This window comes from Anarrhichthys ocellatus, unplaced genomic scaffold (assembly GCF_004355925.1).
Source record: "Anarrhichthys ocellatus isolate YVR2014 unplaced genomic scaffold, GSC_Weel_1.0 scaffold15, whole genome shotgun sequence".
NCBI classification, from domain to species: domain Eukaryota; kingdom Metazoa; phylum Chordata; class Actinopteri; order Perciformes; family Anarhichadidae; genus Anarrhichthys; species Anarrhichthys ocellatus.
Genome location: NW_022280045.1, coordinates 8,527,326 through 8,551,092, shown reverse-complemented (window position 1 = coordinate 8,551,092; position 23,767 = coordinate 8,527,326). Strand labels below are relative to the sequence as shown.

Below are 23,767 nucleotides of genomic sequence, written 5' to 3'. Positions count from 1 at the left end.
CACATCTAAATCGCCACATATCCGTTATCACTTTAAGGGAGCTTAACTCCAGTCAATTGTACCCTCTAGTGGACACAATAAAAGTACATTGAATGACCTACTTATTGGCGCCCCGTGCAACACTACTTCACAGTGAGAAGTCTTTGTTCGCATAACCACAAATGATACATTCACACATGTATATTAGTCACATTAAAGCTTATTAACAAATAATCACACATCAGACAAAGACACTCGGCTGCATCACTTTATTAACCATTAAGGAATTGTCTCATTGTAATAAGTCATTCCACAGCCTACAGTACAAATCTCCTGGTACAAATTCATTCATTCATCTATACACAATAAATACAGCAAGTGGAATACAAAGTTGATTCGAGAGTTTATTATACCTTTAAACTGGCTTTTAGCATGGATCCTTACTGTACATGTTAACCTGAGGCAACTTTGCAGAGGCATTGTGGTGGGTTTTGGTGGTTAATGGCCACACACCTGGGAAAACTAATACTGCTGTGGCATTGAACACTCTTTTCTGGCATTTGAAAATGTTTTTTCCAACCTGAGTATATACATATCTTAATCGTATTTTCAAGGGCTCTCTCATGAATGCTAGTCTATCCATTGAAAATTAGGAATATTTAAGTAAATCATACATCCATATTTAAAGAACCATCTCATAGTTCTCATTAACAAAATAGTGCTTGTGTAAATTAGTTTTGATAGGGAGTCATCAGCACTGTAATTAATTAGAAGGCGAGTGTATCCCTAAAGTGCAACAGTACCCACACTCGACTGGGTGAACACAATGGTCAGCTGAACCTCCCAGCCTTTGGCTTCATTGATCTGGATGTCACATGATTCTGCACCTGACAATCAGTGCTTAAAATAATGTAGCGTGCCGCTGCTGCAGCAGTCATTGTACAGAGTCAGTGTGGTGGGTACTTTGTAGTAAACAGAGTGAAACACAAGACGAGGGGACTTAAATACCAAGAAAAGCATTGGAAACACTCCCAAGATTGTCGGTACAAATACAGAGTGCAATCCTGGTTTCTTTAACTCATGTTGTAATTTGCATCCTTCTCGTCTGGCACCCAACCAAACATGTATCAGTCTCCCCTGCTGTTAGGGATTCAAGTTTTATCAGAGATTGCAATAAAGAAAAAGGGTTGCCCTCTTTTATTCATTAGCGGCACGATTTACCATGGAGCAGCAGGGGATACATAAAAAACAAAATGTAATTTGGGAGGAAAATGCATGAGGTCACTTTTAACCCATGGTCTCATCACAAGAACAACAACTCCTCTTAACACGCTGACAAAAAAAAAATAAAAATTCCAAGTTCAATAATTACAATGAAAGTACCCAATAACAAGAGAAGTCATAATAAAAGGCATTTCAATTCTTTTCGCATCTCTTTTTCCCTCTCTTCCAATACAAGAATGCCAACAGGCATTCTTTACAGCGCAACGCCTCCACACCCCTCTCCGCCTGTGAAGAGAGGTGTGACCAAGTCAATGAGGCCGGCTGCTGGACTCCGAGGTCCGTCGCTGACGTGGAGTACTGTGGCCGTTCGTGCAGCCGTTAGTGCAGCCGTTATGCCGCTTGCTTTGTCCGCCGTTCAGAATGTCTTGGATGTGCTGTACTATCAAGTTGATGGCCACTGCAGGAAATGAGGAAGACAGATGTTTACACAGAGCACCCCACCGATTTAGCATTGCACCCCTGTAACATGTCAGACTGCTGGAGAGATGAAGAAAAAGTGTCTAAAGCAATGCGGCAGAACCAAAGTGCCTACATTACCTACAATGCAACTTTCTAGTCAGACATTTTGGTGATTTATTGCTAATAGCAGCTAATGTAGCCTCAAGCCATGGAGCTCAAGTAGCAAGGAGGAAGCTACAGAGCTCCAATAAGCTTACTTCATTGTTAATACACATCCCCAGATATTTCTCATTTTAAAACTTGTAGTCTTCAAACCCAACCGATGACCAATAAAAATGTAATGTAGGAGTAGTGCGTAATAACTGTCCATACCAAGGTTCTCTGCTCCTCGTGGAATAATCACATCTGCATACTTCTTTGTCTAGTAGAAATAAAGATACGGTCACAGTTACTGGCCAAAAAACATTTGTGATGATCAGATGCACTTATACACTGCACAATAGAGACACACAGATACTTTGTAGATTTTTAAAAAAAATAAATAAAATAAATAAATAAATAAAATACAATTGTGACCTAGATATGAACTAATTCTACAGTCAAAATTAAAACAGTGCTGTCTGGTTAAACAACACTTAAAACAATTGTGCCTTTGGCCTTTCTGTACTGCAGGTTCTTGATTCACAAGAGCGGACATTAAAACCAATATATCTGTTCCAAGCTAAAACTGGCTGATGATGCTGGGCACCCCAGTGTATCAGTTGGACTCATGCACAGATGCTTGTACGGTGGGAACATCACTTACTGGCAAACAGAACTCCTCAAAGGCTGGTTTGACAAAAGTGATGTACTGAGCCAGCACTTGTTCCAGCTCTCTCCCACGCTCACTGATGTCTCGAAGAACTGAAACGACACAAAAATATAAATACCGGACATTAAACACAACACAAGTTAAGGGGTGCAATGCTCTACACCCTCTGTGCATTAACTCAACTCTCACAACACACCTCGGCGAGAGAGCCGTGTGTCTGGATCTGTGTCGACAAACAGCTTCATCTGGAACAGATCTCTGATTTCCTGCGAGTAGAACATGAGGATGCCCTCAAACAGGAGCACGTCAGCCGGGTACACCGTAATAACCTCCTCTTTCCTGAAACACAGATTTCTTCCTCTTTGTCAGTGACTACATTCAGACATGTGGCACGTAAATGTTCCAATTACACAATCAAGTTAATCGGGAACTGGTTCAACACTACCATTAGTGGTAATCTATTCTGCTAGAACACAATATTGGGTGTTGACCAAACAGCAACTGTGAAGTGTTACAGATAGGTGCTCACCTGGAATGAGTGACAAAGTCATAAACTGGGATCTGGACAGTCTCACCCTGCAGGATTTGTTTGAGTGTTTGCTTCATCAGCTCACTGTCAAAGGCATCTGAGGAAAAGAAAAGGCAAAACGCTCAGTTGGGATCTTTGTGAGACGTTGTGTAACTTAGTCCCAGTTAAACCGGCTTGGTGTGCGCCAATGCCCATGTGGGACCCCACACTGCACGTTTGGTAACCCAGGAATCCCTATCCTGTATCAGGTGTTGGGTTCAGTCTCTGAGCAGCTGCCTCTGAGAAAGGCCTGCTGACTGTGGGGAGTTAAAACCAGCCGAGAAAGGAAGCAGGAACTTCAGAGGGCAAAGTCAGACTCCAAAAATGGAGTTTATGCTTCTGCCAAGACGCAGTGATCATCAACATGGCAGCAATGCATGCTGCTGAACACAAGTCTGATTTAAATGTTTTATGTCATCTTGGTAAATTGCTTATTTGAACTTGCAAGTTCTTGTAATCTAAATCTGTGTAGTCCTAAAGCAGCCTCAGCTGTTATTGCATCTCTTTTCATACAATATAAATTTGGGTTAAGTCAGGTAGGTAGAGAATTTCAAAACCACTAACCCACAGTGAAACTGCACTTGCAGAACCTGGTTTCAAATTATTCGGTGCAAATGAAATCTGTGATATGGAATGGCACACATGTGCCTGCTGCAAACCAGCAGAGGGGATATATATATCCCATACACTGTGCATACCTGGGTGATCAAAGTTGAAATGGCCCTTAAGTGCTTTTGCCTTCTGCTCTGCAGTCAGCACCTTGTAGAAGCTGTCCTGGCTGAGGATCACCACCTGCCGCTGGTGGTGGACGATCTTGTTCTGGCCCAGCAGCTCCATGATCTTCTCACACACGGACGACTGCAGAAACAGACAAATAAAAAAAAATAAAAAAAGATAAACTTATATGGGTGTGTGGTTAAAAATCTGCAGGAACACCAGTATTTCTCACAACCGTCAACCCAAATAGGAGTAAAAAATATATGTTTCAATTTAGTCCAAATTGAATGGAATTAAGACTTGTGTTACACAGACAATTGCATACAACCAGAAATAGGGTGTGTGAGGTCAACTAACACAATCATAGGTGAAATGCTTAGCGGCCCACCATGTTTGTCCCCACTGACCTTCCCAACCAAATGAATCTCAAACCCAGAGTTGACTGGGCATTCTCCCGTTAACCGAGCCTCTGTTGCCTTTGTGTAAATGCAATTGTAGTACAATGAATTTGGACCCCCCCTACCCCCACACACACCCACTTGATAGCGGGTAGGTTGTGTCAACACACTCAAATGCAACAATTTCAGAGGAACAGACAAATCCACAGACATTTAATAAGGCAATCTACAGCACAATGTTTTATGCTCAAACTCTAGATTGACAATCCATAAAGTGAGTCAATAAATAATCCATTGTTATTTATAAAGTGAAAAGCAAGCATTAACAGTAAATCACTTCCACAAAGGCGGCGCTTGATGGGGGTTTGTAGTCTATTATATGGCAATATTAGTTTAGTACTGTAAATAGGGATTGATGGGTTAATTGATGCTTAGATTTAGCAACCCGAGTCTCTAAACTTTTGTTTTCATTACTGATAGAAAAAAGAAATGCTTCTCTGTATTCAACCAGAACTGCCGACCCATCCTTAAAACCCAAGCCTCAGCGGTGAGGCCGACAAACATAGTATCTGCATTGCTGCCACGTTGAGCTAAAATTGCTGCTAAAATTTCATCCAATCCATGAGCAGTCACCTTACGACTGGTGTAGTCTGGGGTCAAAACAGTACAGACCACCCTTCCTTTAGTACCTTGTGTGGGGGCTTACAGGATGGAAAACACTGGCTCGATGCCAGTGCAGAGATATCTGGGACAAAGTTGGGAGGGGCTTAACCAGAGACAGCAGAGTGGAGGAAAAGAGGAGATTGTCTGCCCTCATATCTAATTATGTGAACCTACACCGCAAGTGAGAGCAAAGATCCCACGGTTTGTTTCTGAATGCCACTTAAATTGTGGTCGTCACTTACAAGCTTCTATGTTCAAATAGTGCCTCAAGGTGCGGTCTTTGGTGACACGGAAAGGTCGCAAAATACACCTGTTCATAAACAAAGAAAACTACATCATAGAAAATATCCACATCCGTGGAACATGGGGGGGTGTGTGTGTGTGTGTGTGTGTGTGTGCGCGCCAGTGACGTGCACCGTCGCCTAAGTTATGCCACAGTGACGTGCACCGTCGCCTAAGTTACTGTAAAAGGCATATCACATTTAACTAGCGGGTGAAAACTAAGTGTTTGTTGAAGCTTATTTCAGCTAATTACATACTAAAGTAGACTTATAGCATGGTCAACATCTTTGTTCTTTTAACGTTACCTAATCAGAACAAAGAACGTGGACGCGATGGCAAGACACATCTGTAGAGCCTGTGTTGGTTAGGACTATTACACCAACAACTAGCTAGATCATGTTAACCTTATTTAACGTTAGCGGTTATCCCAGGTCACACCGTCAGGTGGCCTAGAGACTAGCTAGCTCTCATTGTCTAGCTACCGTTAGCGCAAACCGGTATAGCTCCAATGTGATGGAATTTAGCCGGGCAGCTAACTTGGCTAAAGTAAGCTAACGGCTGACAGTGCTTTCCACGTGGTCCTGCTAACGTACGAAATGGAAAAAATTAACTGAACAAACGCGAAATTCAGTCACGTTAACGTACAACATGCTATGTTAAACGCAGACCAAGTAAAGCCGGTGCTAGCGGACGGTTAGACAGATGATAGAGCTGTCAACCAAAACTCAAACGTTGAGCGCATGGGGGTTGAGTCGCTGTAGCCACGCGGTCACCGACAAACCTCTGCCGTGAATTAGCTCAAAATAAAACAACGGCAATTCGCAAAAAAAACTATCAAATTAGCTAGCTGGAGTGCCAACCTTCCCGCTAGCGGTGCCTCCGGAGACACCGATGAGAAAAGGTTGTCGGATAATGTTGTTGGTGTTCTCGACACGGTCCTTTGGGTGAGTTTCGCTGTCCCCGGCCATGCTTGCAATGTATCGTCAGAGCTGCTGTGCTGGAACATAAATGAGGCGGGCTCTTCCCACAACGCCAATGTTCATTTTATGACATCTTCGACAATGAATCTACATATTTTTTACATAAATTTATTTACATGTATTTTTTTCAGCATAGGTTGACGTTAAAGTTTATATTCGATTAAATAAGTAATTTGTAGCTATTACCTTTATATTTCTTTTTTTTTGTGATTGACAGGGAAACTATCCAACCGTCCGTTACGCATTGATGGCTGCTAGACTCCAGCAACGGTCATATTTCACTTGTTCCGCCTCCTGGTTGCTCAACAGCAAAATCATGTCGCGGACCGAACATTAGCGTTTATGAACATTTATTTACGTTAAAGTTAGAGTTATAACCTCAAAACACGCACCAGTTGGGAAGACGCTTGCAAGTAAGTTTTTGCAGAGTTAAAGACAATTGTGAAACATAACAAATGACAAAGCGAAGAAAAAGAAGTCTGCACGTTAACAGTTTTATACACTTGTCGCTAACTTTAAACTGTTAACCGTTAGTCGCGTGAAACTCCTTTTGACGTTTTCTAACGTTAATGTTGTCGGTTTTGTTTAGTTAAATGAAGGGACGGTGTTGCATTACGTTTACCAGCAGCATGAATGTTTTCCAGTTAACGGCTAAACTTCAAGCAAAAGAGCCACTTGGAGTGACGTTATGCTCCAGAGGCTCGCTGCGTCCCTGCGGCTGCCCGCTGCTGCGGCTCCTCTCGCGGCGGCGGTACGATGCGTCTCCTCGGGGTCAGTGGACGTCAAGGCCCCCCTGAACTTCTGGGCTGGGAAGAGACAGACGAGTCCAGAGACATGTAACAAGGAACATGTTTACGAACCTGCAACAGGTAAAGCCGCACAAATATTGACGCTGTCAATAACTGGACTTTGATTATTGCTGTGTGAAATGTCTGTCTGGTGACTTTTCTGATAGTCTGTTTACATTATATATTTTCCATTTATGACATTAACTTATTCAAGGAAAGTCAACTTTGCACACATGTTTTTTTATTTTCAGCAACACACTCCTTTACATGCTTGTGCACATATCCAGTCACACATGGCCACAATCTTGTGCAAGCAGTTATGGCCCCTGACCAGCTTCAGTGGGCAATATGGCCGCTCCCTAGCTACTATAGCTTTTGTGGTACACTGCAGATTTTTCAATCTTATTGATCTTAATGTCTGAAACAAGGTTCTCTGCGCAGTATGCAGCTGAATCAGGTGCTTCTCAGCTCGAGGTCAGCAAACGTTCAAGGGGAAGCCTTTAATTCTGCAAACAGACTAACATTTCAACACGACTGTGTCTTCATCAGAGTCAATATGATGGTTTTGATTTTTAGGCTCTTTCTGGCTTGGTTCCTAGTTTTAATGCAGACTCCATTTGAGCTAACGTTAGTACACAACTTGTGTGCAGCCCACTCTTCAGACAAAAGTAAGGTTCTTATCTTATCACTCATCCCGGAAAAGAGAGTGTCAATGCCATGCTGCATTTAGTATTTTACAGGCCTCGACTTAACTTCCGTCTTTATTAAAGGATGACTTTGAACCAGTAAAAGCTAAATGAACAAGCATGTTTTATACTTAACCTGTGTACCTCACTGTAGTCACCATCACGTGTTTCACTGTGCAGGGCGAGTCTTGTGCCATTTGGAGCCGTGTGGTGCTGTGGAGGTAGATCAGGCTGTGAAGGCTGCCGAGTCGGCGTTTGGCCATTGGAGCAAATTGTCTGGGATGGAGAGGGCGAAGATCATGATAGAAGCTGCTCGTATCATTGAGGTGTCTTTCTGTTTAGTTCATTTGCTACCCCTGGTTTCCAAAATCATTCAGTGTGTCTGTAATTTGACAGAGGTCCTCCCAACATTAGCATAACAAAGATCTAAAGAGTAGGAATCACTATCCATTGTGTATATTTAATGTGAAAAAAAAAAATACCAGAGACATCTTTACTGTCTCACCATTTGAAGAGGTCAACACCTCAGCAACACTTGTAGTATAAAGAACTCAGCTGAACTAAACATTCATGAAAGATCTTGTCTAACACAAACAAAAGGTATTACACTTACTCCTCTCTCATGTTCAGAGCAGGAGAGAGGAGATAGCTGAAATGGAGGTGGTCAACAATGGGAAGTCCATCACAGAGGCCCGTCTGGATGTGGACTCTGCCAGACTGTGTATAGAGTACTATGCAGCGCTGGCTAGCACCCTAGCAGGTTGGTACATATGCAATATATTATTTACATTTACACTGTCTGCACTTTCTTTTTAACTAAAAGCTTAAAAATGTCACCTTTTTTATACCTGTTTTTACAAAATACTTTTGCCTTCTTTTTGTCCAGGCCAGCATGTCCAGTTGGCTGGAGGATCCTTTGCCTACACCCGCAGGGAGCCTCTGGGAGTGTGTGTCGGCATCGGTGCTTGGAATTATCCTTTCCAGATCGCTTCCTGGAAATCAGCTCCAGCCCTGGCCTGTGGTAAAGGATACTACTAAAGTTTATGTTTTTTTTTTATTCAGCGGAATATCTCAAAAACTACCTTTAAGGGATTCAGTGACATTTCTTAAGAATTTAGAAAAAGGTTTAGGGGTTTTTGGTTTGATAACACCACAATGTCCACATGTTAAAACATTCATTTAACTCCTCAACAGTAAGTCTTTACAGTAGGAAAAGGTTTCACGGTTTTGGGATATTGGATGAATCAGTTTGTTTTTTGTTTTTCTTTGTCATTTTTCTTTAGTTGGTCTCCAAATTCTTTTAGGTTTGAATTATTAGGCTTATAAACTGCTACAACTCACCCCCTTAAACTTACTTTGCAATTGCAGCCAAGTTTAAACGCACATTTACTCTTAGCAATCCTGAAAAATGTAAAGGCTTTTCACCTGTAGATGGCACTACAGCAACATAATGTGTTTTAATGGTCACATCCCAGTGGTCATAAGTCTGTTTCTTTGCACAAATTGCATAATTTTCTGATGTAATAAGGCCTAACATTCCAAATTGAAGTATTATCCTAAAACCACAGCTGATGTATGTGCCTTATTGTGCTGACTTGACATCAGTCTGATCTCTGAGTGCTTTCTCGTTGATTCGATAAGTCAAACAATGGGTCTTACTCTGTTGTCTGTCGTCTAAAATAGGCAACTCGATGGTGTTCAAGCCGTCCCCAGTGACGCCTGTGACAGCGGTCATGCTGGCAGAGATCTATGCCGCGGCCGGAGCTCCAGAGGGGCTGCTGAACGTGGTGCAAGGCGGCCAGGAGACCGGCAGCTTACTCTGTCACCACCCAGACGTCGCCAAGGTGTCCTTCACCGGGAGTGTGGCCACGGGCAAGAAGGTCAGTGCTATTTACACGGTAGAACTTAAAAATCGACACACCGGGTCAACTTTGACTGGTTTTAATAGCGCAGCGTATTAAATAGTAAACACAACTGATTGATTCCCTAGATTTAGGATTTGTAGATCCTAAATGTGAGCAGAACAATCGATGGTTATTCTTCCATGTGACCCACAGATTATGGAGATGGCCTCTAAGGGGGTGAAGCCGGTGACTCTGGAGCTTGGGGGGAAATCTCCTCTGCTCATCTTTCAGGACAGCGATCTGGAGAACGCTGTGAGGGGAGCTCTGATGGCCAACTTCCTGTCTCAAGGCCAGGTAGATGTTGTATATTTTTAATATGCTGACACAACATGTGACCCATCTACAAATTAAAGCATATTATATTTGATTTAAATGTAACAACAGGTCTGCAGCAATGGTACAAGGGTCTTTGTCCAGAAGGATATTCTGCCTGAGTTTGTGGAGGAGGTGGTGAAGAGGACACGGGCCATCCAGATAGGAGACCCACTACTGGAGAGCACACGAATGGGAGCGCTGGTCAACCGGCCACACCTGGAAAAAGTCCTCTCCTTTGTTGATCAGGCAAAGAAAGAGGTAAGACTCGTCCTAATAATTAATTTTGCTTCTTGTGCAGCAACTTTAATGAGACCTTTTTGTAAATTGTTCTGTTTGGAGGGAGCTACAGTGCTGTGCGGAGGTGAAGCTTTTGTACCATCAGATCCCAAACTCAGAGGTGGATATTACATGACTCCATGTGTATTGGGTAAGACCTCCATGAATACAGTGCATTCAGATGATGCACATTTTTACTCTTTGGTACAGTGCTGCAACCTATTTTACCTCTTTTCTAACTCTGGCTGCAACATCACAAAGATTTAAGGGGATTCATCTTGACTTGAATACAGTCTGGATAGGTGACTTTGTGTGTTTGTCTTTTTCTTTTGTTCCTCGTTCAGGCGACTGCACAGATGAGATGACCTGTGTGAAGGAGGAGATCTTCGGTCCCGTCATGTCTGTGTTGTCCTTTGAGACAGAAGAGGAGGTGCTGCTGCGAGCCAATGACACCACCATGGGTCTGGCTGCAGGAGTTTTCACCAGGTGAGGGCGACCTCACTAGTAAATGAGACTTTTGAACCATGACTGTCTTGAAACTTAAAGAATCTAGATTTAAGTTGAAGGCAGCAAAATGACCAATAGTTTCAGTGAAATGTAACAATTGATAGATGTGTAAATATTATTAAAATGAACACAACTTGTGTAGGGACGTGAGGCGAGCCCATCGTGTTGTGGAACACCTCAAGGCTGGTTCCTGTTTCATCAACAACTACAACATCACTCCAGTGGAGGTTCCTTTTGGAGGCTTCAAAATGTCAGGTACAGACGGACCAGAAGCTAGACGCCACTGGCCTGTTATCTATTTTTATTAAAATCATTTTAGTCTGCTTGAAGCACTATAGAGGTGTTATTTGTGATATGTTTCTTATACATCACCATCACAAAATAACATCAGTAGCTAATCTGATCATTGTTTGGAGTACTTCCTTTTATTCCTTGTAATCTCCACATTCACCAGGCATAGGGCGCGAGAACGGACAGGTGACGGTGGAATACTACTCCCAGCTGAAGACGGTGTTTGTGGAGATGGGAGACGTGGACAGCCTCTTCTAGGACACGCTCATCGAGAGGAACATGTGACAGTGACCCAGAGACTGAAACCGACGGTCTGGACCAGAACAACACTTCAGGGAAAGAGCTCAAAGTGATGAGGAACACGCCTGAATCAGAGGAGCGCGAGTCTGTACTGTATAATGTGAAATAAATGTAATACTGAAGCAGTCTGCAGCAACTAGCTGTGTAGAATAGCAGGAATCTTAAAACACATTTGAATCAAAGTTATCATGTGTGAAATGGATCAAATGACAGATCATTGCTGAACCTTGATTGATTTCAGCTCCACTGTGATACTGTGATCATTTGCACTGTATGTTTTCTCACTTGATATATTTTGTCGCCCATGTGCAAAACAACAGTTTTACAGAGTTGTACTTCACAACAGAGAAGGGTTTACAAGTCGAGCTGTATTTCTTGATCAATATATTTTTATAAACACAAAATACAAAACAAATTGAGCCCCTTGAATGATGTATTGATTTAATTAATCAAGATTGTTCAGTTCATTTCTGCTTTTTGTACAATGTTGTTTAAATTAGAACTAGACAGTAACATCCTGCCTGGTGGGAAAAATAATTATGTACGGAACCAGTCTTGACACATTTTCATGTCAAATATATTGTAACATAACATAAAACTGTGTTTAACATTTCAATAAAATGAAGAAATAATTCATGTTTGTGTTCACATTACTGTCGGAGCTTTTGTTTTGTGTAATGTCTAAATCCTTCTTTTCTTCCTTGACAGATTTCTGGCAGCTGCCTTTCTCTACGATAGACAAAAAGAAACAATCACCTGTCAAGTTTGCATTGTATCATATATCATATTCTCTAAAAATTATTATAACAATTGAAATATAGTGATCCGTATGAGAGGTTTCCACTGTGTAATCGTGCCTCTAGTACAACTATACCTTTGCGAGGGGTCTTTTAGGTTTCTTGAACTGTGCAGACTCTGTTAGAAGGAAAAGTCAACAGTGTAAACCTTTTGATGTATTTTCACAGTTTTGTAACAGTAGCAGCACAGACGTACCGTCTTCAGAAGGTAGATCCTCTTCGTCGTATGTATCCTCACGAGGATCCTGTATCCAGACAATTATAACAAACTTACAGCAAACTAACCAGCTACAAAAATAACCTTGTTACATGGGAGAACTGACAAAGACTGATCAGGAATGAGCTAGATCTTTCTGCACCCACCGTGACCGTTTCCCTCTCTCGAGGATTGCTCTGAGAAGCCTTCTTGGTCTCCTTCAGATGGTTCCCTTCTTGAAGCTTCTCCAGCCGGCCTTGTTCCGCTGACACACGCACTCTCAAGGTGTGAAATGCCGTCTGCACCTCGCCCACCTTGAAGTGCACAGCCATGCCTTCGAACCAGAGGCTGTCACATTCGCCCTCCTTGAAGCCCGGTGGTTGGTAGTCAGCTGGGGTGACTTTGAAAGGAGAGCAGGAGGAGACGTTCACAGTGTGCGACCCAAGAAATGACGCTAGTCTTAAGAGACATTATGACATCTTACCGTCGTCATAATAGTAGAGCTTCATGGTGAGGTACACGTCGTTGGGGAGGACATCCAGGTTCTGCATGAGCAGGAAGAGCTTCCTGATGAGCAGCACCGAGGCTCTCTTGGTGTCCTCCAGCGTCACCTGGATCTTCACATCGTTGTTCCTGTGGTTTCACAGAGTCATCATCACATATGGAGGCTTCATCCAACACATCTATGCAAACATAGAAACTCCATCCAAACCTGAGGATGTCCATCTCTGGTCCCTTCTCAGTGTATTTGAATTTGAACTGGTAGGACTCAATGATGCACTGCAAAGGGAGAAATGTGGAATTACGATTTGACAGAATAGTGTGTTTCTTTTCAAAATCTTAAAATCATTTTTCAGTATTTTCGGGGCCAACTTACATTTGGTTCATCTGGATTGGTGTAGACCTAGATTGCAAAAACATGTACAGAGTCACTGCTCTGTTTTGTAAGCAATGTGTTAACTATAAATGTTGCTGTAGCGACTTAATTTACTTACCCCGATGAATACAATCTGGAGCTGTTAAGAGGACAACATTGAACAACAGTTAAAAAGAAGTAGCAGTATGGATCAAAAGATGAAACATTACAAATTAAAAGTGTTCACGGATGCACTTACAAACCGCTTCTCTAACGCATCAAAGCAGCCCATCATCCTGGAACAGAAGAGATTAAACAGGATGAAGACATCAGCTAGGAAAGGAAATGTCCTTCAGCCACCTAGTGCTGATCATCACTGCCCACTTCCTACTCATGGTGCTCAGCTAGACCAAATCACTGCTGTGTGTTTTGGAAGCATTAGAGCAGGAATATTATAGTTACCATTTAACAACTTTGCTGGCACCAGCGGTGTTGCAGTCCTCACGCAAAACTTTGATGCACAAATCTGGTGAAATGGCAAAAAAACAAAAAAGGTTTTGAAAAACCATGTATTAGTTACTGATAATAAGCAACGTTTACCACCATCACCCTGTCAAGTTCTGTAAAGTTATACTACTTTTGCTAGAGGTCTAAACTGTTATTTTTACAGGTTTCTAGGTTTCCAATAAGGCTGCAATTACTATGTTGAAAAACACAGTTAAAAACTAATGAAATGTGTAAAAACGAGTCCTGATATTGCATTAGGTTTATTCTTATGAACATGCATGAATGTTCCTTATTTATCCTAAACTATATTTATGGTGTTTATGGTCATGTGTGGTCATCTGTGGTCACCTTCCAGATATCTGGATCTGTAGGCATCCTCTGGAAAAATCCCCCTGAGGTAGGTGATGGAGGAGACCGCCACAGCCATCATCCTCTTCACGAAGACGAGGGACTCTTGCTGTGTTTTCAAGTCCTTCAGGAACAACCCGGTCCACTTTAAAACAGATTTAAAACAGATAAATAAAGACGTTGAGAAACAGGAGAAAACATCTTGACTAAATTGGACTTGAAAACCACACGATGGCGCAGTTGTCCACGTCAAGTGTCCCCCAGAGACTTGATAATCATGATAAACATGGATTTATAAAACGCAGAAACTCGTTAAATCAACTCATAAACATGTTGTCGTTTGCTTGTATGTGTTGTGTGGTCAAACCTCGGCTGTTTCCTCTTTAGTCTTCCTGATGCACATCTTCCCAGCGGCCATGTTCTTCTCCTCTGGAGCTGAGGGATCTCTAAAGCTAACGGTTAATTAACCAAATATGACGACAGGCTACACCAGCATCAAGCTAACGCAGAACTAAACTATAATGTCAGTAATGGCACCTTTCCTCACATAAATATTGTAATATGTTGCTCTATGCGGTCTTGAAAAGCCTATCTCAAGTCTAAACAGGTTTAAGTTAAAGTTCAGGTTAAAGTTACTCAAACGGTATAATTACTCAAACATTAGCCAGGATATCGTAGTTGGTCTTTCCCGCCAAAAGTATCGCCGTCTCTCTCTACATAAATGACCGGAAGTCCATTTGTAAATATATATTTAATAAGTCTTTATATGACGTAATCATCAGGATTGAATGAATAAGATATTGATATTACCTTTCCATGAGACAATAACGGCTTTTTCTGCACTTAATCCACTTCCATGAATTAACATTAACATCCAATTTATTAATTTAAGTTAAATACTTTATGAGTTAATTTACTACCAGAGGTACTTCTCAGTTAGCAGCTCTATAGCAGCAACAACACAGGTGTAATGAATGATATTAATGGTGGCCCGGTTTGATTTAAGGGTGCCAGTCAACAATGCACAATACAGGGCCCTGAACACAGTCATGATTTATGATTATTCATTTTCACCCTATAGCAAGGAAAAACTTCTGCTGTGAAGTTTTATAATAAAGAATAAAAGTCTATCTCTCAGGGGTCTTTTCAGGTGAAGTTAAAATGTGGGGTGGAGCTATGTTGAGGTCACCGAACTACATATATTTAGAAAAGTCAAAGTTAGGGGTTGTTCTGTCCCAACAGGTGAATTAAAACAGTAGAGTTGAGGAGATGTCAATCAAACCTGTTGAGTCGACGCTCATATGCGATAGTAATGAGGACTAATCAGCCAAATTAAGTGAAAACACCTGTGTGTGGCAGTGTGCAGGAGCATTTTGTAAACAAGTAAGCATCTGGTAACCTGTGAGGGAAAGCTAATGTATTTTAAACTTCACACATTACTCAGTGTCGCAATGTTTTACATGGACATAATTCAGCACAAGCCTCAATCTTATTTAGGATACTTAAGACTGGAGGTTATCTTCCACCTTTATTTTTATTTGTTTCACTATGTGTTGTAATTGTTCACTGAAGCAATAGTTGTAATAAATATAAAATAATCATAGTACCGCAATGCTGTGCTATTTTGAAAGTACACAAAAAACATATACCTGACTTGTTAGATACTGCTAACACCATCAAAAACATCCCAACATTCCCTTTGTGATGTTTGAAGTAAATATGTTCCTTTAGTACAATTATTAACTTCTTTATTTCCAATGAAAAAAAAAAAAAGCACAACATAATTTAGAGATGTGCTTGTGGCTTCATTTGTATGTTAACAATAGTAAGGAATGACATGAAAGACCAAACAGTCATTTAGCTCAGCCTGACAGTAAAAATAGCATACATTACCACAACATAATTACACAATGATATACTTTGGTCATAAGTGCAATATTCACTCTACAGACGACTGAACACACACACAGCATGTTGACAACAGAAACTGTCTCCTAACTCCTCCTCCACAGGCACAGCGGCTGGTTCTCTGGAAATGTAATCTCTAAATGTAATCTCCTACAGCAGGCTGCAGACTCTGGGCTTGTTACTGCTTGGAGAAGAAGTCTTTGCTCTTCTGGACGTCAGGTTTGATGGTGTCACTTCCTGGTTTCCAGCCGGCCGGGCAGACTGAAAAGATAAGCCTGTAATGAGTCCTGGCCCGGTACAAAGACGCCTGCCAATATGACGCACATATACAGTGTATATAACCTCTGATGCCTTTGGTTTGAAGCAGGGAAATGCATCAAATGTTTGGTCTCATAATGAAATGTATTGTCCTCCTTTCTACATTAATTTCTCAGTTCACATGAACATCAGCACTGATAAGAATATTAAATATTGAATAAACCTTTTTACGGTCTTTGCCCTGTCTGACATGTATGTCGCAAAAACAATTTGAAAATTAAACTTTGGATCCAAAATAATATAATGATGATAACTTAACCTTACAGCAACAGAAGGGTTTAATGAACTAATGTTATATGCTAAAGGACACAAAAACAATACGTCACATACTTTAAAGGGCTAGTGTGTGGCATTACGGGGGATTTATGAGTAGAAATGTAATATAAAAGTCATAACTATGTTTTCATTAGCGTAGAATGAGTCCTTTACATCTACATAGAGAGCAGGTCCTCTGCACGGAGTCCACCGTGTACAGTAGCCCAGAATGGACAAACCAAACACTGGCTCTAGAGAGGGTGTGTCCACGTTGTTACGTTACGTGAAGGCCACCGTAGTTCATGCTTGTGACACTACTGTAACTTGCGCTGCAGAGAGCAAAACCGTGGTACAACCAACCGCCATCTGAATTACGTTGCACCTGAAGTAGTGTCATTACGGTAAGGATGGCCTCTGAGCGAGGCGAATGGCGTTTCCACAGTTTTGCACTCGGCAGCTCGTGTTAAAGGGAGAGGTGAGCGGAGGCCGGAGGGGTATTCAGTTGGTTGCAATCTGTCACCAGGAAGCCCTACACACTGTCCCTTTAAGGTCTGCAGTACATTACAGCAGTAACTTACCTTCTCCGTGTTTGTCAGTGAACTGAAAGGCTTGGACCAAACGCATGGTCTCTTCAACAGAGCGTCCAACTGGGAGGTCGTTGATGGTGATCTGTCTCAGGACGCCCTTGTCGTCAATGATGAACAGACCCCTGAAGTAGAGAGAAAGAGCCGTTCACGAGTCTGCAAAGACGTAATAAGTGAACGCAGGAAAGTTCATGTTGTCCCAGTCGCTGCCTGAAACGTCTTTAGGTCGGTGCATTTAATATGTAAAGAAAAGTGTGCCATCTCCCTCCAGCTGGTTTTAATGTTTCTAATCTTTATGAAACTCCACATTGTTAATCCCACCTGTAGGCAATGCCCTCATCCTCCTTCAGGACACCGTAGTCTGTGGAGATGGTGCGCCGTATGTCAGACACCATGGGGATCTTCATGGCACCCAGACCGCCCTGCTTTCGTGGTGTGTTGACCCTTTGAGAGCATAAACCCAAAAAAAAGGACACGTTTGCCAGAGTGAATCCACACAATCAACGTGTGTAAAAGGTAAAGCTTGTAACTACCATGCAAAATGGGAGAAGTGGGAGTCGACAGAGGCGGCGATGACCTCACAGCCGATCTTCTTGAAGTCGTCGGAAGCGTCGCTGAAAGCGATGATCTCAGTTGGACAAACAAAGGTGAAGTCCAGCGGATAGAAGAAAAAGACGACATATTTCCCTGCACCAAAGGAAAAGAAAACAGATACATCTATTGCGTTTGTAATGTCACAATGGACCTGCGGTAAGTACAGGCTCATTCATTCTAGTCTTCAGTAGTGTAAATGAAGGTCTATTAGATACATTGCGGGATCACAAAGCAGCAGTGAATCATAGTCCAGAAGAGAGCGTCATCAAAGCCTGTCCTTCACAGGAGACACAGGTTGAGGTGTACCTCTGTAGTCGGAAAGCTTCAGGTCCTGGAACTGTCCGTCTGGCATCACCGCCTTCGCTGTGAAGTCTGGAGCCAGATTTCCAATTTGTGCTTTGCCTGCAGCCATCTTCAGTCTAACTGGACAACAGGAAACAGGTCGATGTGTTACACAATCTCTTCTCATAATCACAGCTGTGCATCGTTTCTTTTGTGTGTACAATCATGGATAAACCGAGACCCTTCCTCATTTACAAGACAAAAAACGTCTCTTATAGAATTTTTTCTGTCTCTTATGAAAAGCACTGTGAGCTCGAGGGCTGCAACTAATTATGATTTCCACAAAACAACTCATCTGCTGATTATTATCTGGATTAATCAAGTAATTGATTGTAAATAATGAAAGTAAAAAATGCAGATATCTGTTTTCCAGAGCCCACGGTGACAGTTTAAAACCTAAGCATATTAATTCAGCTATGAAGTAACATAGAAAAACATCAAATCATCACATTTGAGAAGCTGGTGCCAGAAATTGTTTATAACGTTCGCAAACAAAATTTGATCAACTTGGTAATCAATTAATCGTCATATCAAAAGTATTTTGATAATGGATTGACTTAAAGGAGATTGTTCAAGCAACAACACCAAACATTCCCTTCTATAGTTTCTCATATTATGAATTCCTTTAGGATTTTGACTGTTGGTCAGAACAAAATATCTGTTGACATCATTTTCATTATTGTCCTAATAATCAAAAGGTGAAGCAACAAAAGTGATCGATATTAAGCACCAAGCATTTAAAATGGCAACAACCGAAACCTATGAACCTTTTCCACTTCTTCTCTTTTTTTAAATGAACAGGTATTTCCGCATATGGATATCTACAACAATGTAGTTTCATCAACAACAGCAGCACTAAACATTTCTCCTGAGATTTGAGTTATATCTCCGGACCATCCACTCTGCCATCAACCGTAACTTAGTCCTTTCTGTCAGTGGAAACTTCCAGTCAACAAAAACAAAACAACAAATGATCATTTTCTTTAACTCTCAAATCGCTACTTTTAAAACCGCGTAGGTTTTCCAGAATGAACAAGAAAATATATTCGTAAAAAACCCACTTGTTGAACTGTAAATCCTGCAGCTAACGCTACGAAACTAAAACAAAAAACTGATAGAAAACAAACTAGCAAAAGAGCATAATAAAAAACATAATTAAATACATTGTATAACACATACCTCAGTTCTTCGCACACCACACCAACAGACACAAGAGAGTGCGAGGACTGGCAGACTCGAGTGAGGGAATATATACGGAGGCTCACTTCTCGCGATACTTCTGTCAGAACGTGACTACAGGCGCCTTCAGTCGGTCCAGAGATCCAGTCTCAACCAATTTCCCACTACACATCATGACTTTGCACTTTTCCTAATGACTTTTCTGGGGAAATGTGCTCTTGTGAAACCCCATGAAATCAAAGAGGAGGAGGAGGAGACCGACAGAAGGAGTGGCCCACAGGAAACATTCTCCACGCTTCATATTCAAAGTCTCACACTTATTTATAATAATCCCTGTGGGACACCTGGCCTCCATATACTTCCTCCATCTTCAGTAATCAGGGCAACCTGAATTAGTTCTACAGCCGGTTGTGATGCACAACACTGAATCTATTAATCTAAAATAAAACACAGCTGGTTTTTAACGACTTGTAGTTCCCTGATCCAAGTTGACAGGCATGCAGGAGTCATGAGGTTTCATCATATGACCCAACCTCTTCCAGGATGCAGAGCCAGTCAGTTGTCATCATGATTAGACATTAAACAAGACCTTTACATTGCTCTCTGTTGCAGAGTGTGAGTGCCTTATCAATGATTAAATTTCCCGCTCAGGAAATAAAACCCTACCTCATAAAACCCACATTCTTTCATCTCTCTGTGAACTGACCCTCAGACATATAAGAAGACAAACGTGAGCTCACATTCTACATTGAAGTGTTTTTCTACATTATGATGGTGAATTGTTGTCACCAGAGTGCATTTCAGAGGAAACTGAGGGAACTAATTTCCTTACCAGAAACAGGAGTTCCCCATAACAGAAACTACAACAAATTCAATGTATTTATATTAATGATAGACTGTGACCATTACACTTTAAAATATTGTTCATTATATTTAGCTCCATAAGACCATTACATGTGCCAGTTTCCTCCATTTTTCCTGAATCTACTACAAAGCTCTTCTGTATTTACAGTGACACATGTGGGTGGTGCACTGTTGCAACACCTTGTACTATCCTGTTGGCTGCCGGAGGCCTTTTTCATTTCCTCCTGGCCACTGCCATATTTACTCAATGACGAGGCTGAGGAACACCAGCCTCTGTATCTGCACTGTCACACAGTTTCTTACAAAGAGAGTATGTTATAAATAAGATATATATAATTTATTAAGAACACCTTATTTTGCATTATTGCACCTGAGTCTATAACCTGGAGAGACAGAGGATGTTATCTGCTCAAACAGCCCCTCCTTTCCAGCTTCTTTTCTCCGCTGTCACCAAGCGATGTCTTTGCATGCCGTAGCCATGGGCACCGCATCAAGGGCCAGATAAGAGGGGGCCACACAATAACCTCCTGTTAGAAGCTCCATGGTGGGCTAGTCATCAAACGTATCCCCGTGTTCAACAGCCGTTTCACAATATGCACATAATTAGTGCATCTACTCCACTGCAAGGATGTTTGAAAGGCACTTGTGTGTCCCTCATCGTGGTCACATTCAGCCATGCAAATGATCAAAAACAGTTTAAACGGATGAAAAAAATTGTGAAAAATACTGGTGCTAACATTGGTTATTTAAAGCAGTTCTGTGTCCCCAAATTCATTAACATGAGGGTATACAACATGTTAAAAGGCTTCTGCGGTGGATTGATGGTGCATGCATCACTGCTGTGTGGGGTGTTCATCAAAGGTGTGCTGGTTATAAGCTCTAACACGCCCAACAGATGGAAGCAACAGATATCAAAGTATTTAAATTCCTTTCGGAATAAAATTAAATTAAATTTGTACATGAAATCAAAAACTTGAACCAGTCAAGAATGTTTTACCACTGAAATGTTCTGTTGTGTTATTGACATGGAATTAAATGAAAAAGCAATATTTGACATTTTGGGAAATGCTAATTCCCTTTCTTGCTGAGAATTAGATGAGAAGTTTGCTACACTCTTAAACATGAGAGTGGTACCAATCCCCTAACTCTCGGCAAGAAAGCAAATAAGTGAATGACCCAAAATGTCTTGTATTTAAAGATACAAATACAAACGAGCTGTGGTTTGCTCTGCTGGTGGATTTTACTGGGAAATTATAGCTGTTGCCTCTGATGATGATAATGTGAGGAGGGTTGAGTGCGGTTGTCTCAGTGTGAGGTTGATTGGATGCCAGGTCCAGACTTGTGTTGACGAGGCAGGGACACGGTGGAGCCAGCAGGAGGTGTTCAGAGGGGAGCTGGTTGATCCCTGTCCCTCACAGCAGGACATGACAGCAGCACCACACACACACACACACACACACGCGCGCACACACACGCACACACACGCACACACACGACCACCTAATTTTTTTATTATATTATACTGACCAGCTTTAATAAAACAGTTGCATACAGTCATGCAGGCCTTATCAATAATCAATTTAGGTCCAGACTTGTGTCCAGACTTGCTTGGCCTTGTCTGTCTTGGCAGAAAAAAAAGACATTTAGAAGAAAAACAGCTGAAATGAAATAAAAATGACGTGGAAAAAAAAAAATCAGAAGTAGATAAAATGTTGTTTTAACAGACTGGTTTTCAAAATTAAACCAGAATTAAATCAACTATAATCTGTCAAAAAAGAGGATTGAGATCCCAGAGAAGCTGCCTTAAATGAGGGAATACAGTTCGATATGAAAGTAGGATAAGGGGAATAAGTAATCATTTTAAAGAAAGTACAGTGGGTACGGAAAGTATTCAGACCCCTTTAAATTTTTAACTCTTTGCTTCATTGCAGCCATTTGCTAAAATCAAAAAGGTTCATTTTATTTCTCATTAATGTACACTCGGCACCCCATCTTGACAGAAAAAAACAGAAATTTTTGCAAATTTATTAAAAAAGAGAAACTGAAATATCACATGGTCATAAGTATTCAGACCCTTTGCTCAGTATTGAGTAGAAGCACCCTTTTGAGCTAGTACAGCCATGAGTCTTCTTGGGAATGATGAAACAACCTTTTCACACCTGGATTTGGGGATCCTCTGCCATTCTTCCTTGCAGATCCTCTCCAGTTCTGTCAGGTTGGATGGTGAACGTTGGTGGACAGCCATTTTCAGGTCTCTCCAGAGATGCTCAATTGGGTTTAGGTCAGGGCTCTGGCTGGGCCAGTCAAGAATGGTCACAGAGTTGTTCCGAAGCCACTCCTTTGTTATTTTAGCTGTGTGCTTAGGGTCATTGTCTTGTTGGAAGGTGAACCTTCGGCCCAGTCTGAGGTCCAGAGCACTCTGGAAGAGGTTTTCTTCCAGGATATCTCTGTACTTGGCCACATTCATCTTTCCTTCAATTGCAACCAGTCGTCCTGTCCCTGCAGCTGAAAAACACCCCCATAGCATGATGCTGCCACCACCATGTTTCACTGTTGGGATTGTATTGGGCAGGTGATGAGCAGTGCCTGGTTTTCTCCACACATACCGCTTAGAATTAACGCCAAAAAGTTCAATCTTGGTCTCATCAGACCAGAGCATCTTATTTCTCATAGTCTGTGCGGGCTATGCGGGCTTTCATATGTCTTGCACTGAGGAGAGGCTTCCGTCGGGCCACTCTGCCATAAAGCCCCGACTGGTGGAGGGCTGCAGTGATAGTTGACTTTGTGGAACTTTCTCCCATCTCCCTACTGCATCTCTGGAGCTCAGCCACAGTGATCTTTGGGTTCTTCTTTACCTCTCTCACCAAGGCTCTTCTTCCACGATTGCTCAGTTTGGCTGGACGGCCAGGTCTAGGAAGAGTTCTGGTCGTCCCAAACTTCTTCCATTTAAGGATTATGGAGGCCACTGTGCTCATAGGAACCTTGAGTGCTGCAGAAATTCTTTTGTAACCTTGGCCAGATCTGTGCCTTGCCACAATTCTGTCTCTGAGCTCCTTGGGCAGTTCCTTCGACCTCATGATTCTCATTTGCTCTGACATGCATTGTGAGCTGTAAGGTCTTATATAGACAGGTGTGTGCCTTTCCTAATCAAGTCCAATCAGTTTAATTAAACACAGCTGGACTCCAATGAAGGAGTAGAACCATCTCAAGGAGGATCAGAAGAAATGGACAGCATGTGAGTTAAATATGAGTGTCACAGCAAAGGGTCTGAATACTTATGACCATGTGATATTTCAGTTTTTCTTTTTTAATAAATTTGCAAAAATTTCTACATTTCTGTTTTTTTCTGTCAAGATGGGGTGCCAAGTGTACATTAATGAGAAATAAAATGAACTTTTTTGATTTTAGCAAATGGCTGCAATGAAGCAAAGAGTTAAAAATTTAAAGGGGTCTGAATACTTTCCGTACCCACTGTATGTATAACATAGGACGAATGAAGTGATTTAACAAATGTAAACTGATAATAATGTATGTATAACTGAGTACGAAGTGAAGTCTGTGTGTGGGTGGAAAGAGCTGATGTAAGAAGGGTGGGGACTTTAAAGGATGAGATCATAACAGATGTTGGGGTGATGTCCGAACATGTCCAGAAATGAAGGAAGTGAGAGTATCCACACACAGAAAGTTAGGGCGTTGTTCGCAGCACACACACATATAATCAATGATGTCATGTAAATCACATGCCGAGGGAGGGAGTCTTGGGGAGGAGGGAGGGGAGAGAGCTCCAAGTTATAAAAAGGAAGACTTGCAGATAGCAAGACGGGATTCAACGCGGGAGCCACCCAAGTGCTCCACGGAGAAGACACTGGAC

The 23,767-nt window shown here is 41.7% G+C and overlaps 4 protein-coding genes across 7 annotated transcripts; 1 reads left to right on the top strand and 3 right to left on the bottom strand.

The window, feature by feature from the left end:
* Positions 1 to 231: 231 nt before the first annotated feature.
* Positions 232 to 6,305, bottom strand: uck2b (uridine-cytidine kinase 2b). 2 transcript variants are annotated; one of them, XM_031854799.1, is made up of 7 exons: positions 6,268 to 6,305; positions 3,740 to 3,899; positions 3,003 to 3,099; positions 2,670 to 2,812; positions 2,468 to 2,565; positions 2,035 to 2,083; positions 232 to 1,660 (listed from the first exon to the last, which is right to left on the bottom strand). In XM_031854799.1, the coding sequence occupies exons 2-7, from the start codon at positions 3,876 to 3,878 to the stop codon at positions 1,512 to 1,514; spliced, it is 675 nt and encodes a 224-aa protein (XP_031710659.1). In that variant the 5' UTR covers positions 3,879 to 3,899; positions 6,268 to 6,305; the 3' UTR covers positions 232 to 1,511. The 2 variants fall into 2 exon arrangements, with proteins under 2 accessions (XP_031710659.1, XP_031710658.1); XM_031854798.1 differs by lacking the exon at positions 6,268 to 6,305 and adding an exon at positions 5,962 to 6,096.
* A 5-nt stretch (positions 6,306 to 6,310) lies between these two features.
* aldh9a1b (aldehyde dehydrogenase 9 family, member A1b) lies at positions 6,311 to 11,802 on the top strand. 2 transcript variants are annotated; one of them, XM_031854795.1, is made up of 12 exons: positions 6,311 to 6,494; positions 6,726 to 6,950; positions 7,736 to 7,881; positions 8,186 to 8,315; positions 8,442 to 8,576; positions 9,239 to 9,435; positions 9,613 to 9,753; positions 9,844 to 10,032; positions 10,114 to 10,201; positions 10,395 to 10,536; positions 10,700 to 10,812; positions 11,012 to 11,802. In XM_031854795.1, exons 2-12 carry the CDS (start codon positions 6,770 to 6,772, stop codon positions 11,104 to 11,106), a joined length of 1,557 nt encoding a protein of 518 aa, XP_031710655.1. In that variant the 5' UTR covers positions 6,311 to 6,494; positions 6,726 to 6,769; the 3' UTR covers positions 11,107 to 11,802. The 2 variants fall into 2 exon arrangements, with proteins under 2 accessions (XP_031710655.1, XP_031710656.1); XM_031854796.1 differs by lacking the exons at positions 6,311 to 6,494; positions 7,736 to 7,881 and having other exon boundaries at positions 6,848 to 6,950.
* On the bottom strand, positions 11,580 to 15,476 carry zte38 (zebrafish testis-expressed 38). Its single transcript, XM_031854797.1, has 12 exons — positions 14,220 to 15,476; positions 13,853 to 13,997; positions 13,460 to 13,523; positions 13,257 to 13,293; positions 13,137 to 13,157; positions 13,019 to 13,045; positions 12,854 to 12,921; positions 12,626 to 12,774; positions 12,309 to 12,541; positions 12,142 to 12,190; positions 12,023 to 12,063; positions 11,580 to 11,877 (listed from the first exon to the last, which is right to left on the bottom strand). Exons 1-12 carry the CDS (start codon positions 14,268 to 14,270, stop codon positions 11,830 to 11,832), a joined length of 933 nt encoding a protein of 310 aa, XP_031710657.1. The 5' UTR covers positions 14,271 to 15,476; the 3' UTR covers positions 11,580 to 11,829.
* A 107-nt stretch (positions 15,477 to 15,583) lies between these two features.
* On the bottom strand, positions 15,584 to 19,119 carry prdx1 (peroxiredoxin 1). Of its 2 annotated transcripts, none has more exons than XM_031854800.1 (6): positions 19,033 to 19,119; positions 17,818 to 17,934; positions 17,451 to 17,604; positions 17,239 to 17,361; positions 16,912 to 17,042; positions 15,584 to 16,021 (listed from the first exon to the last, which is right to left on the bottom strand). In XM_031854800.1, exons 2-6 carry the CDS (start codon positions 17,921 to 17,923, stop codon positions 15,939 to 15,941), a joined length of 597 nt encoding a protein of 198 aa, XP_031710660.1. In that variant the 5' UTR covers positions 17,924 to 17,934; positions 19,033 to 19,119; the 3' UTR covers positions 15,584 to 15,938. The 2 variants fall into 2 exon arrangements, with proteins under 2 accessions (XP_031710660.1, XP_031710661.1); XM_031854801.1 differs by having other exon boundaries at positions 17,818 to 17,930; positions 19,033 to 19,079.
* Between the last annotated feature and the right edge of the window lie 4,648 nt (positions 19,120 to 23,767).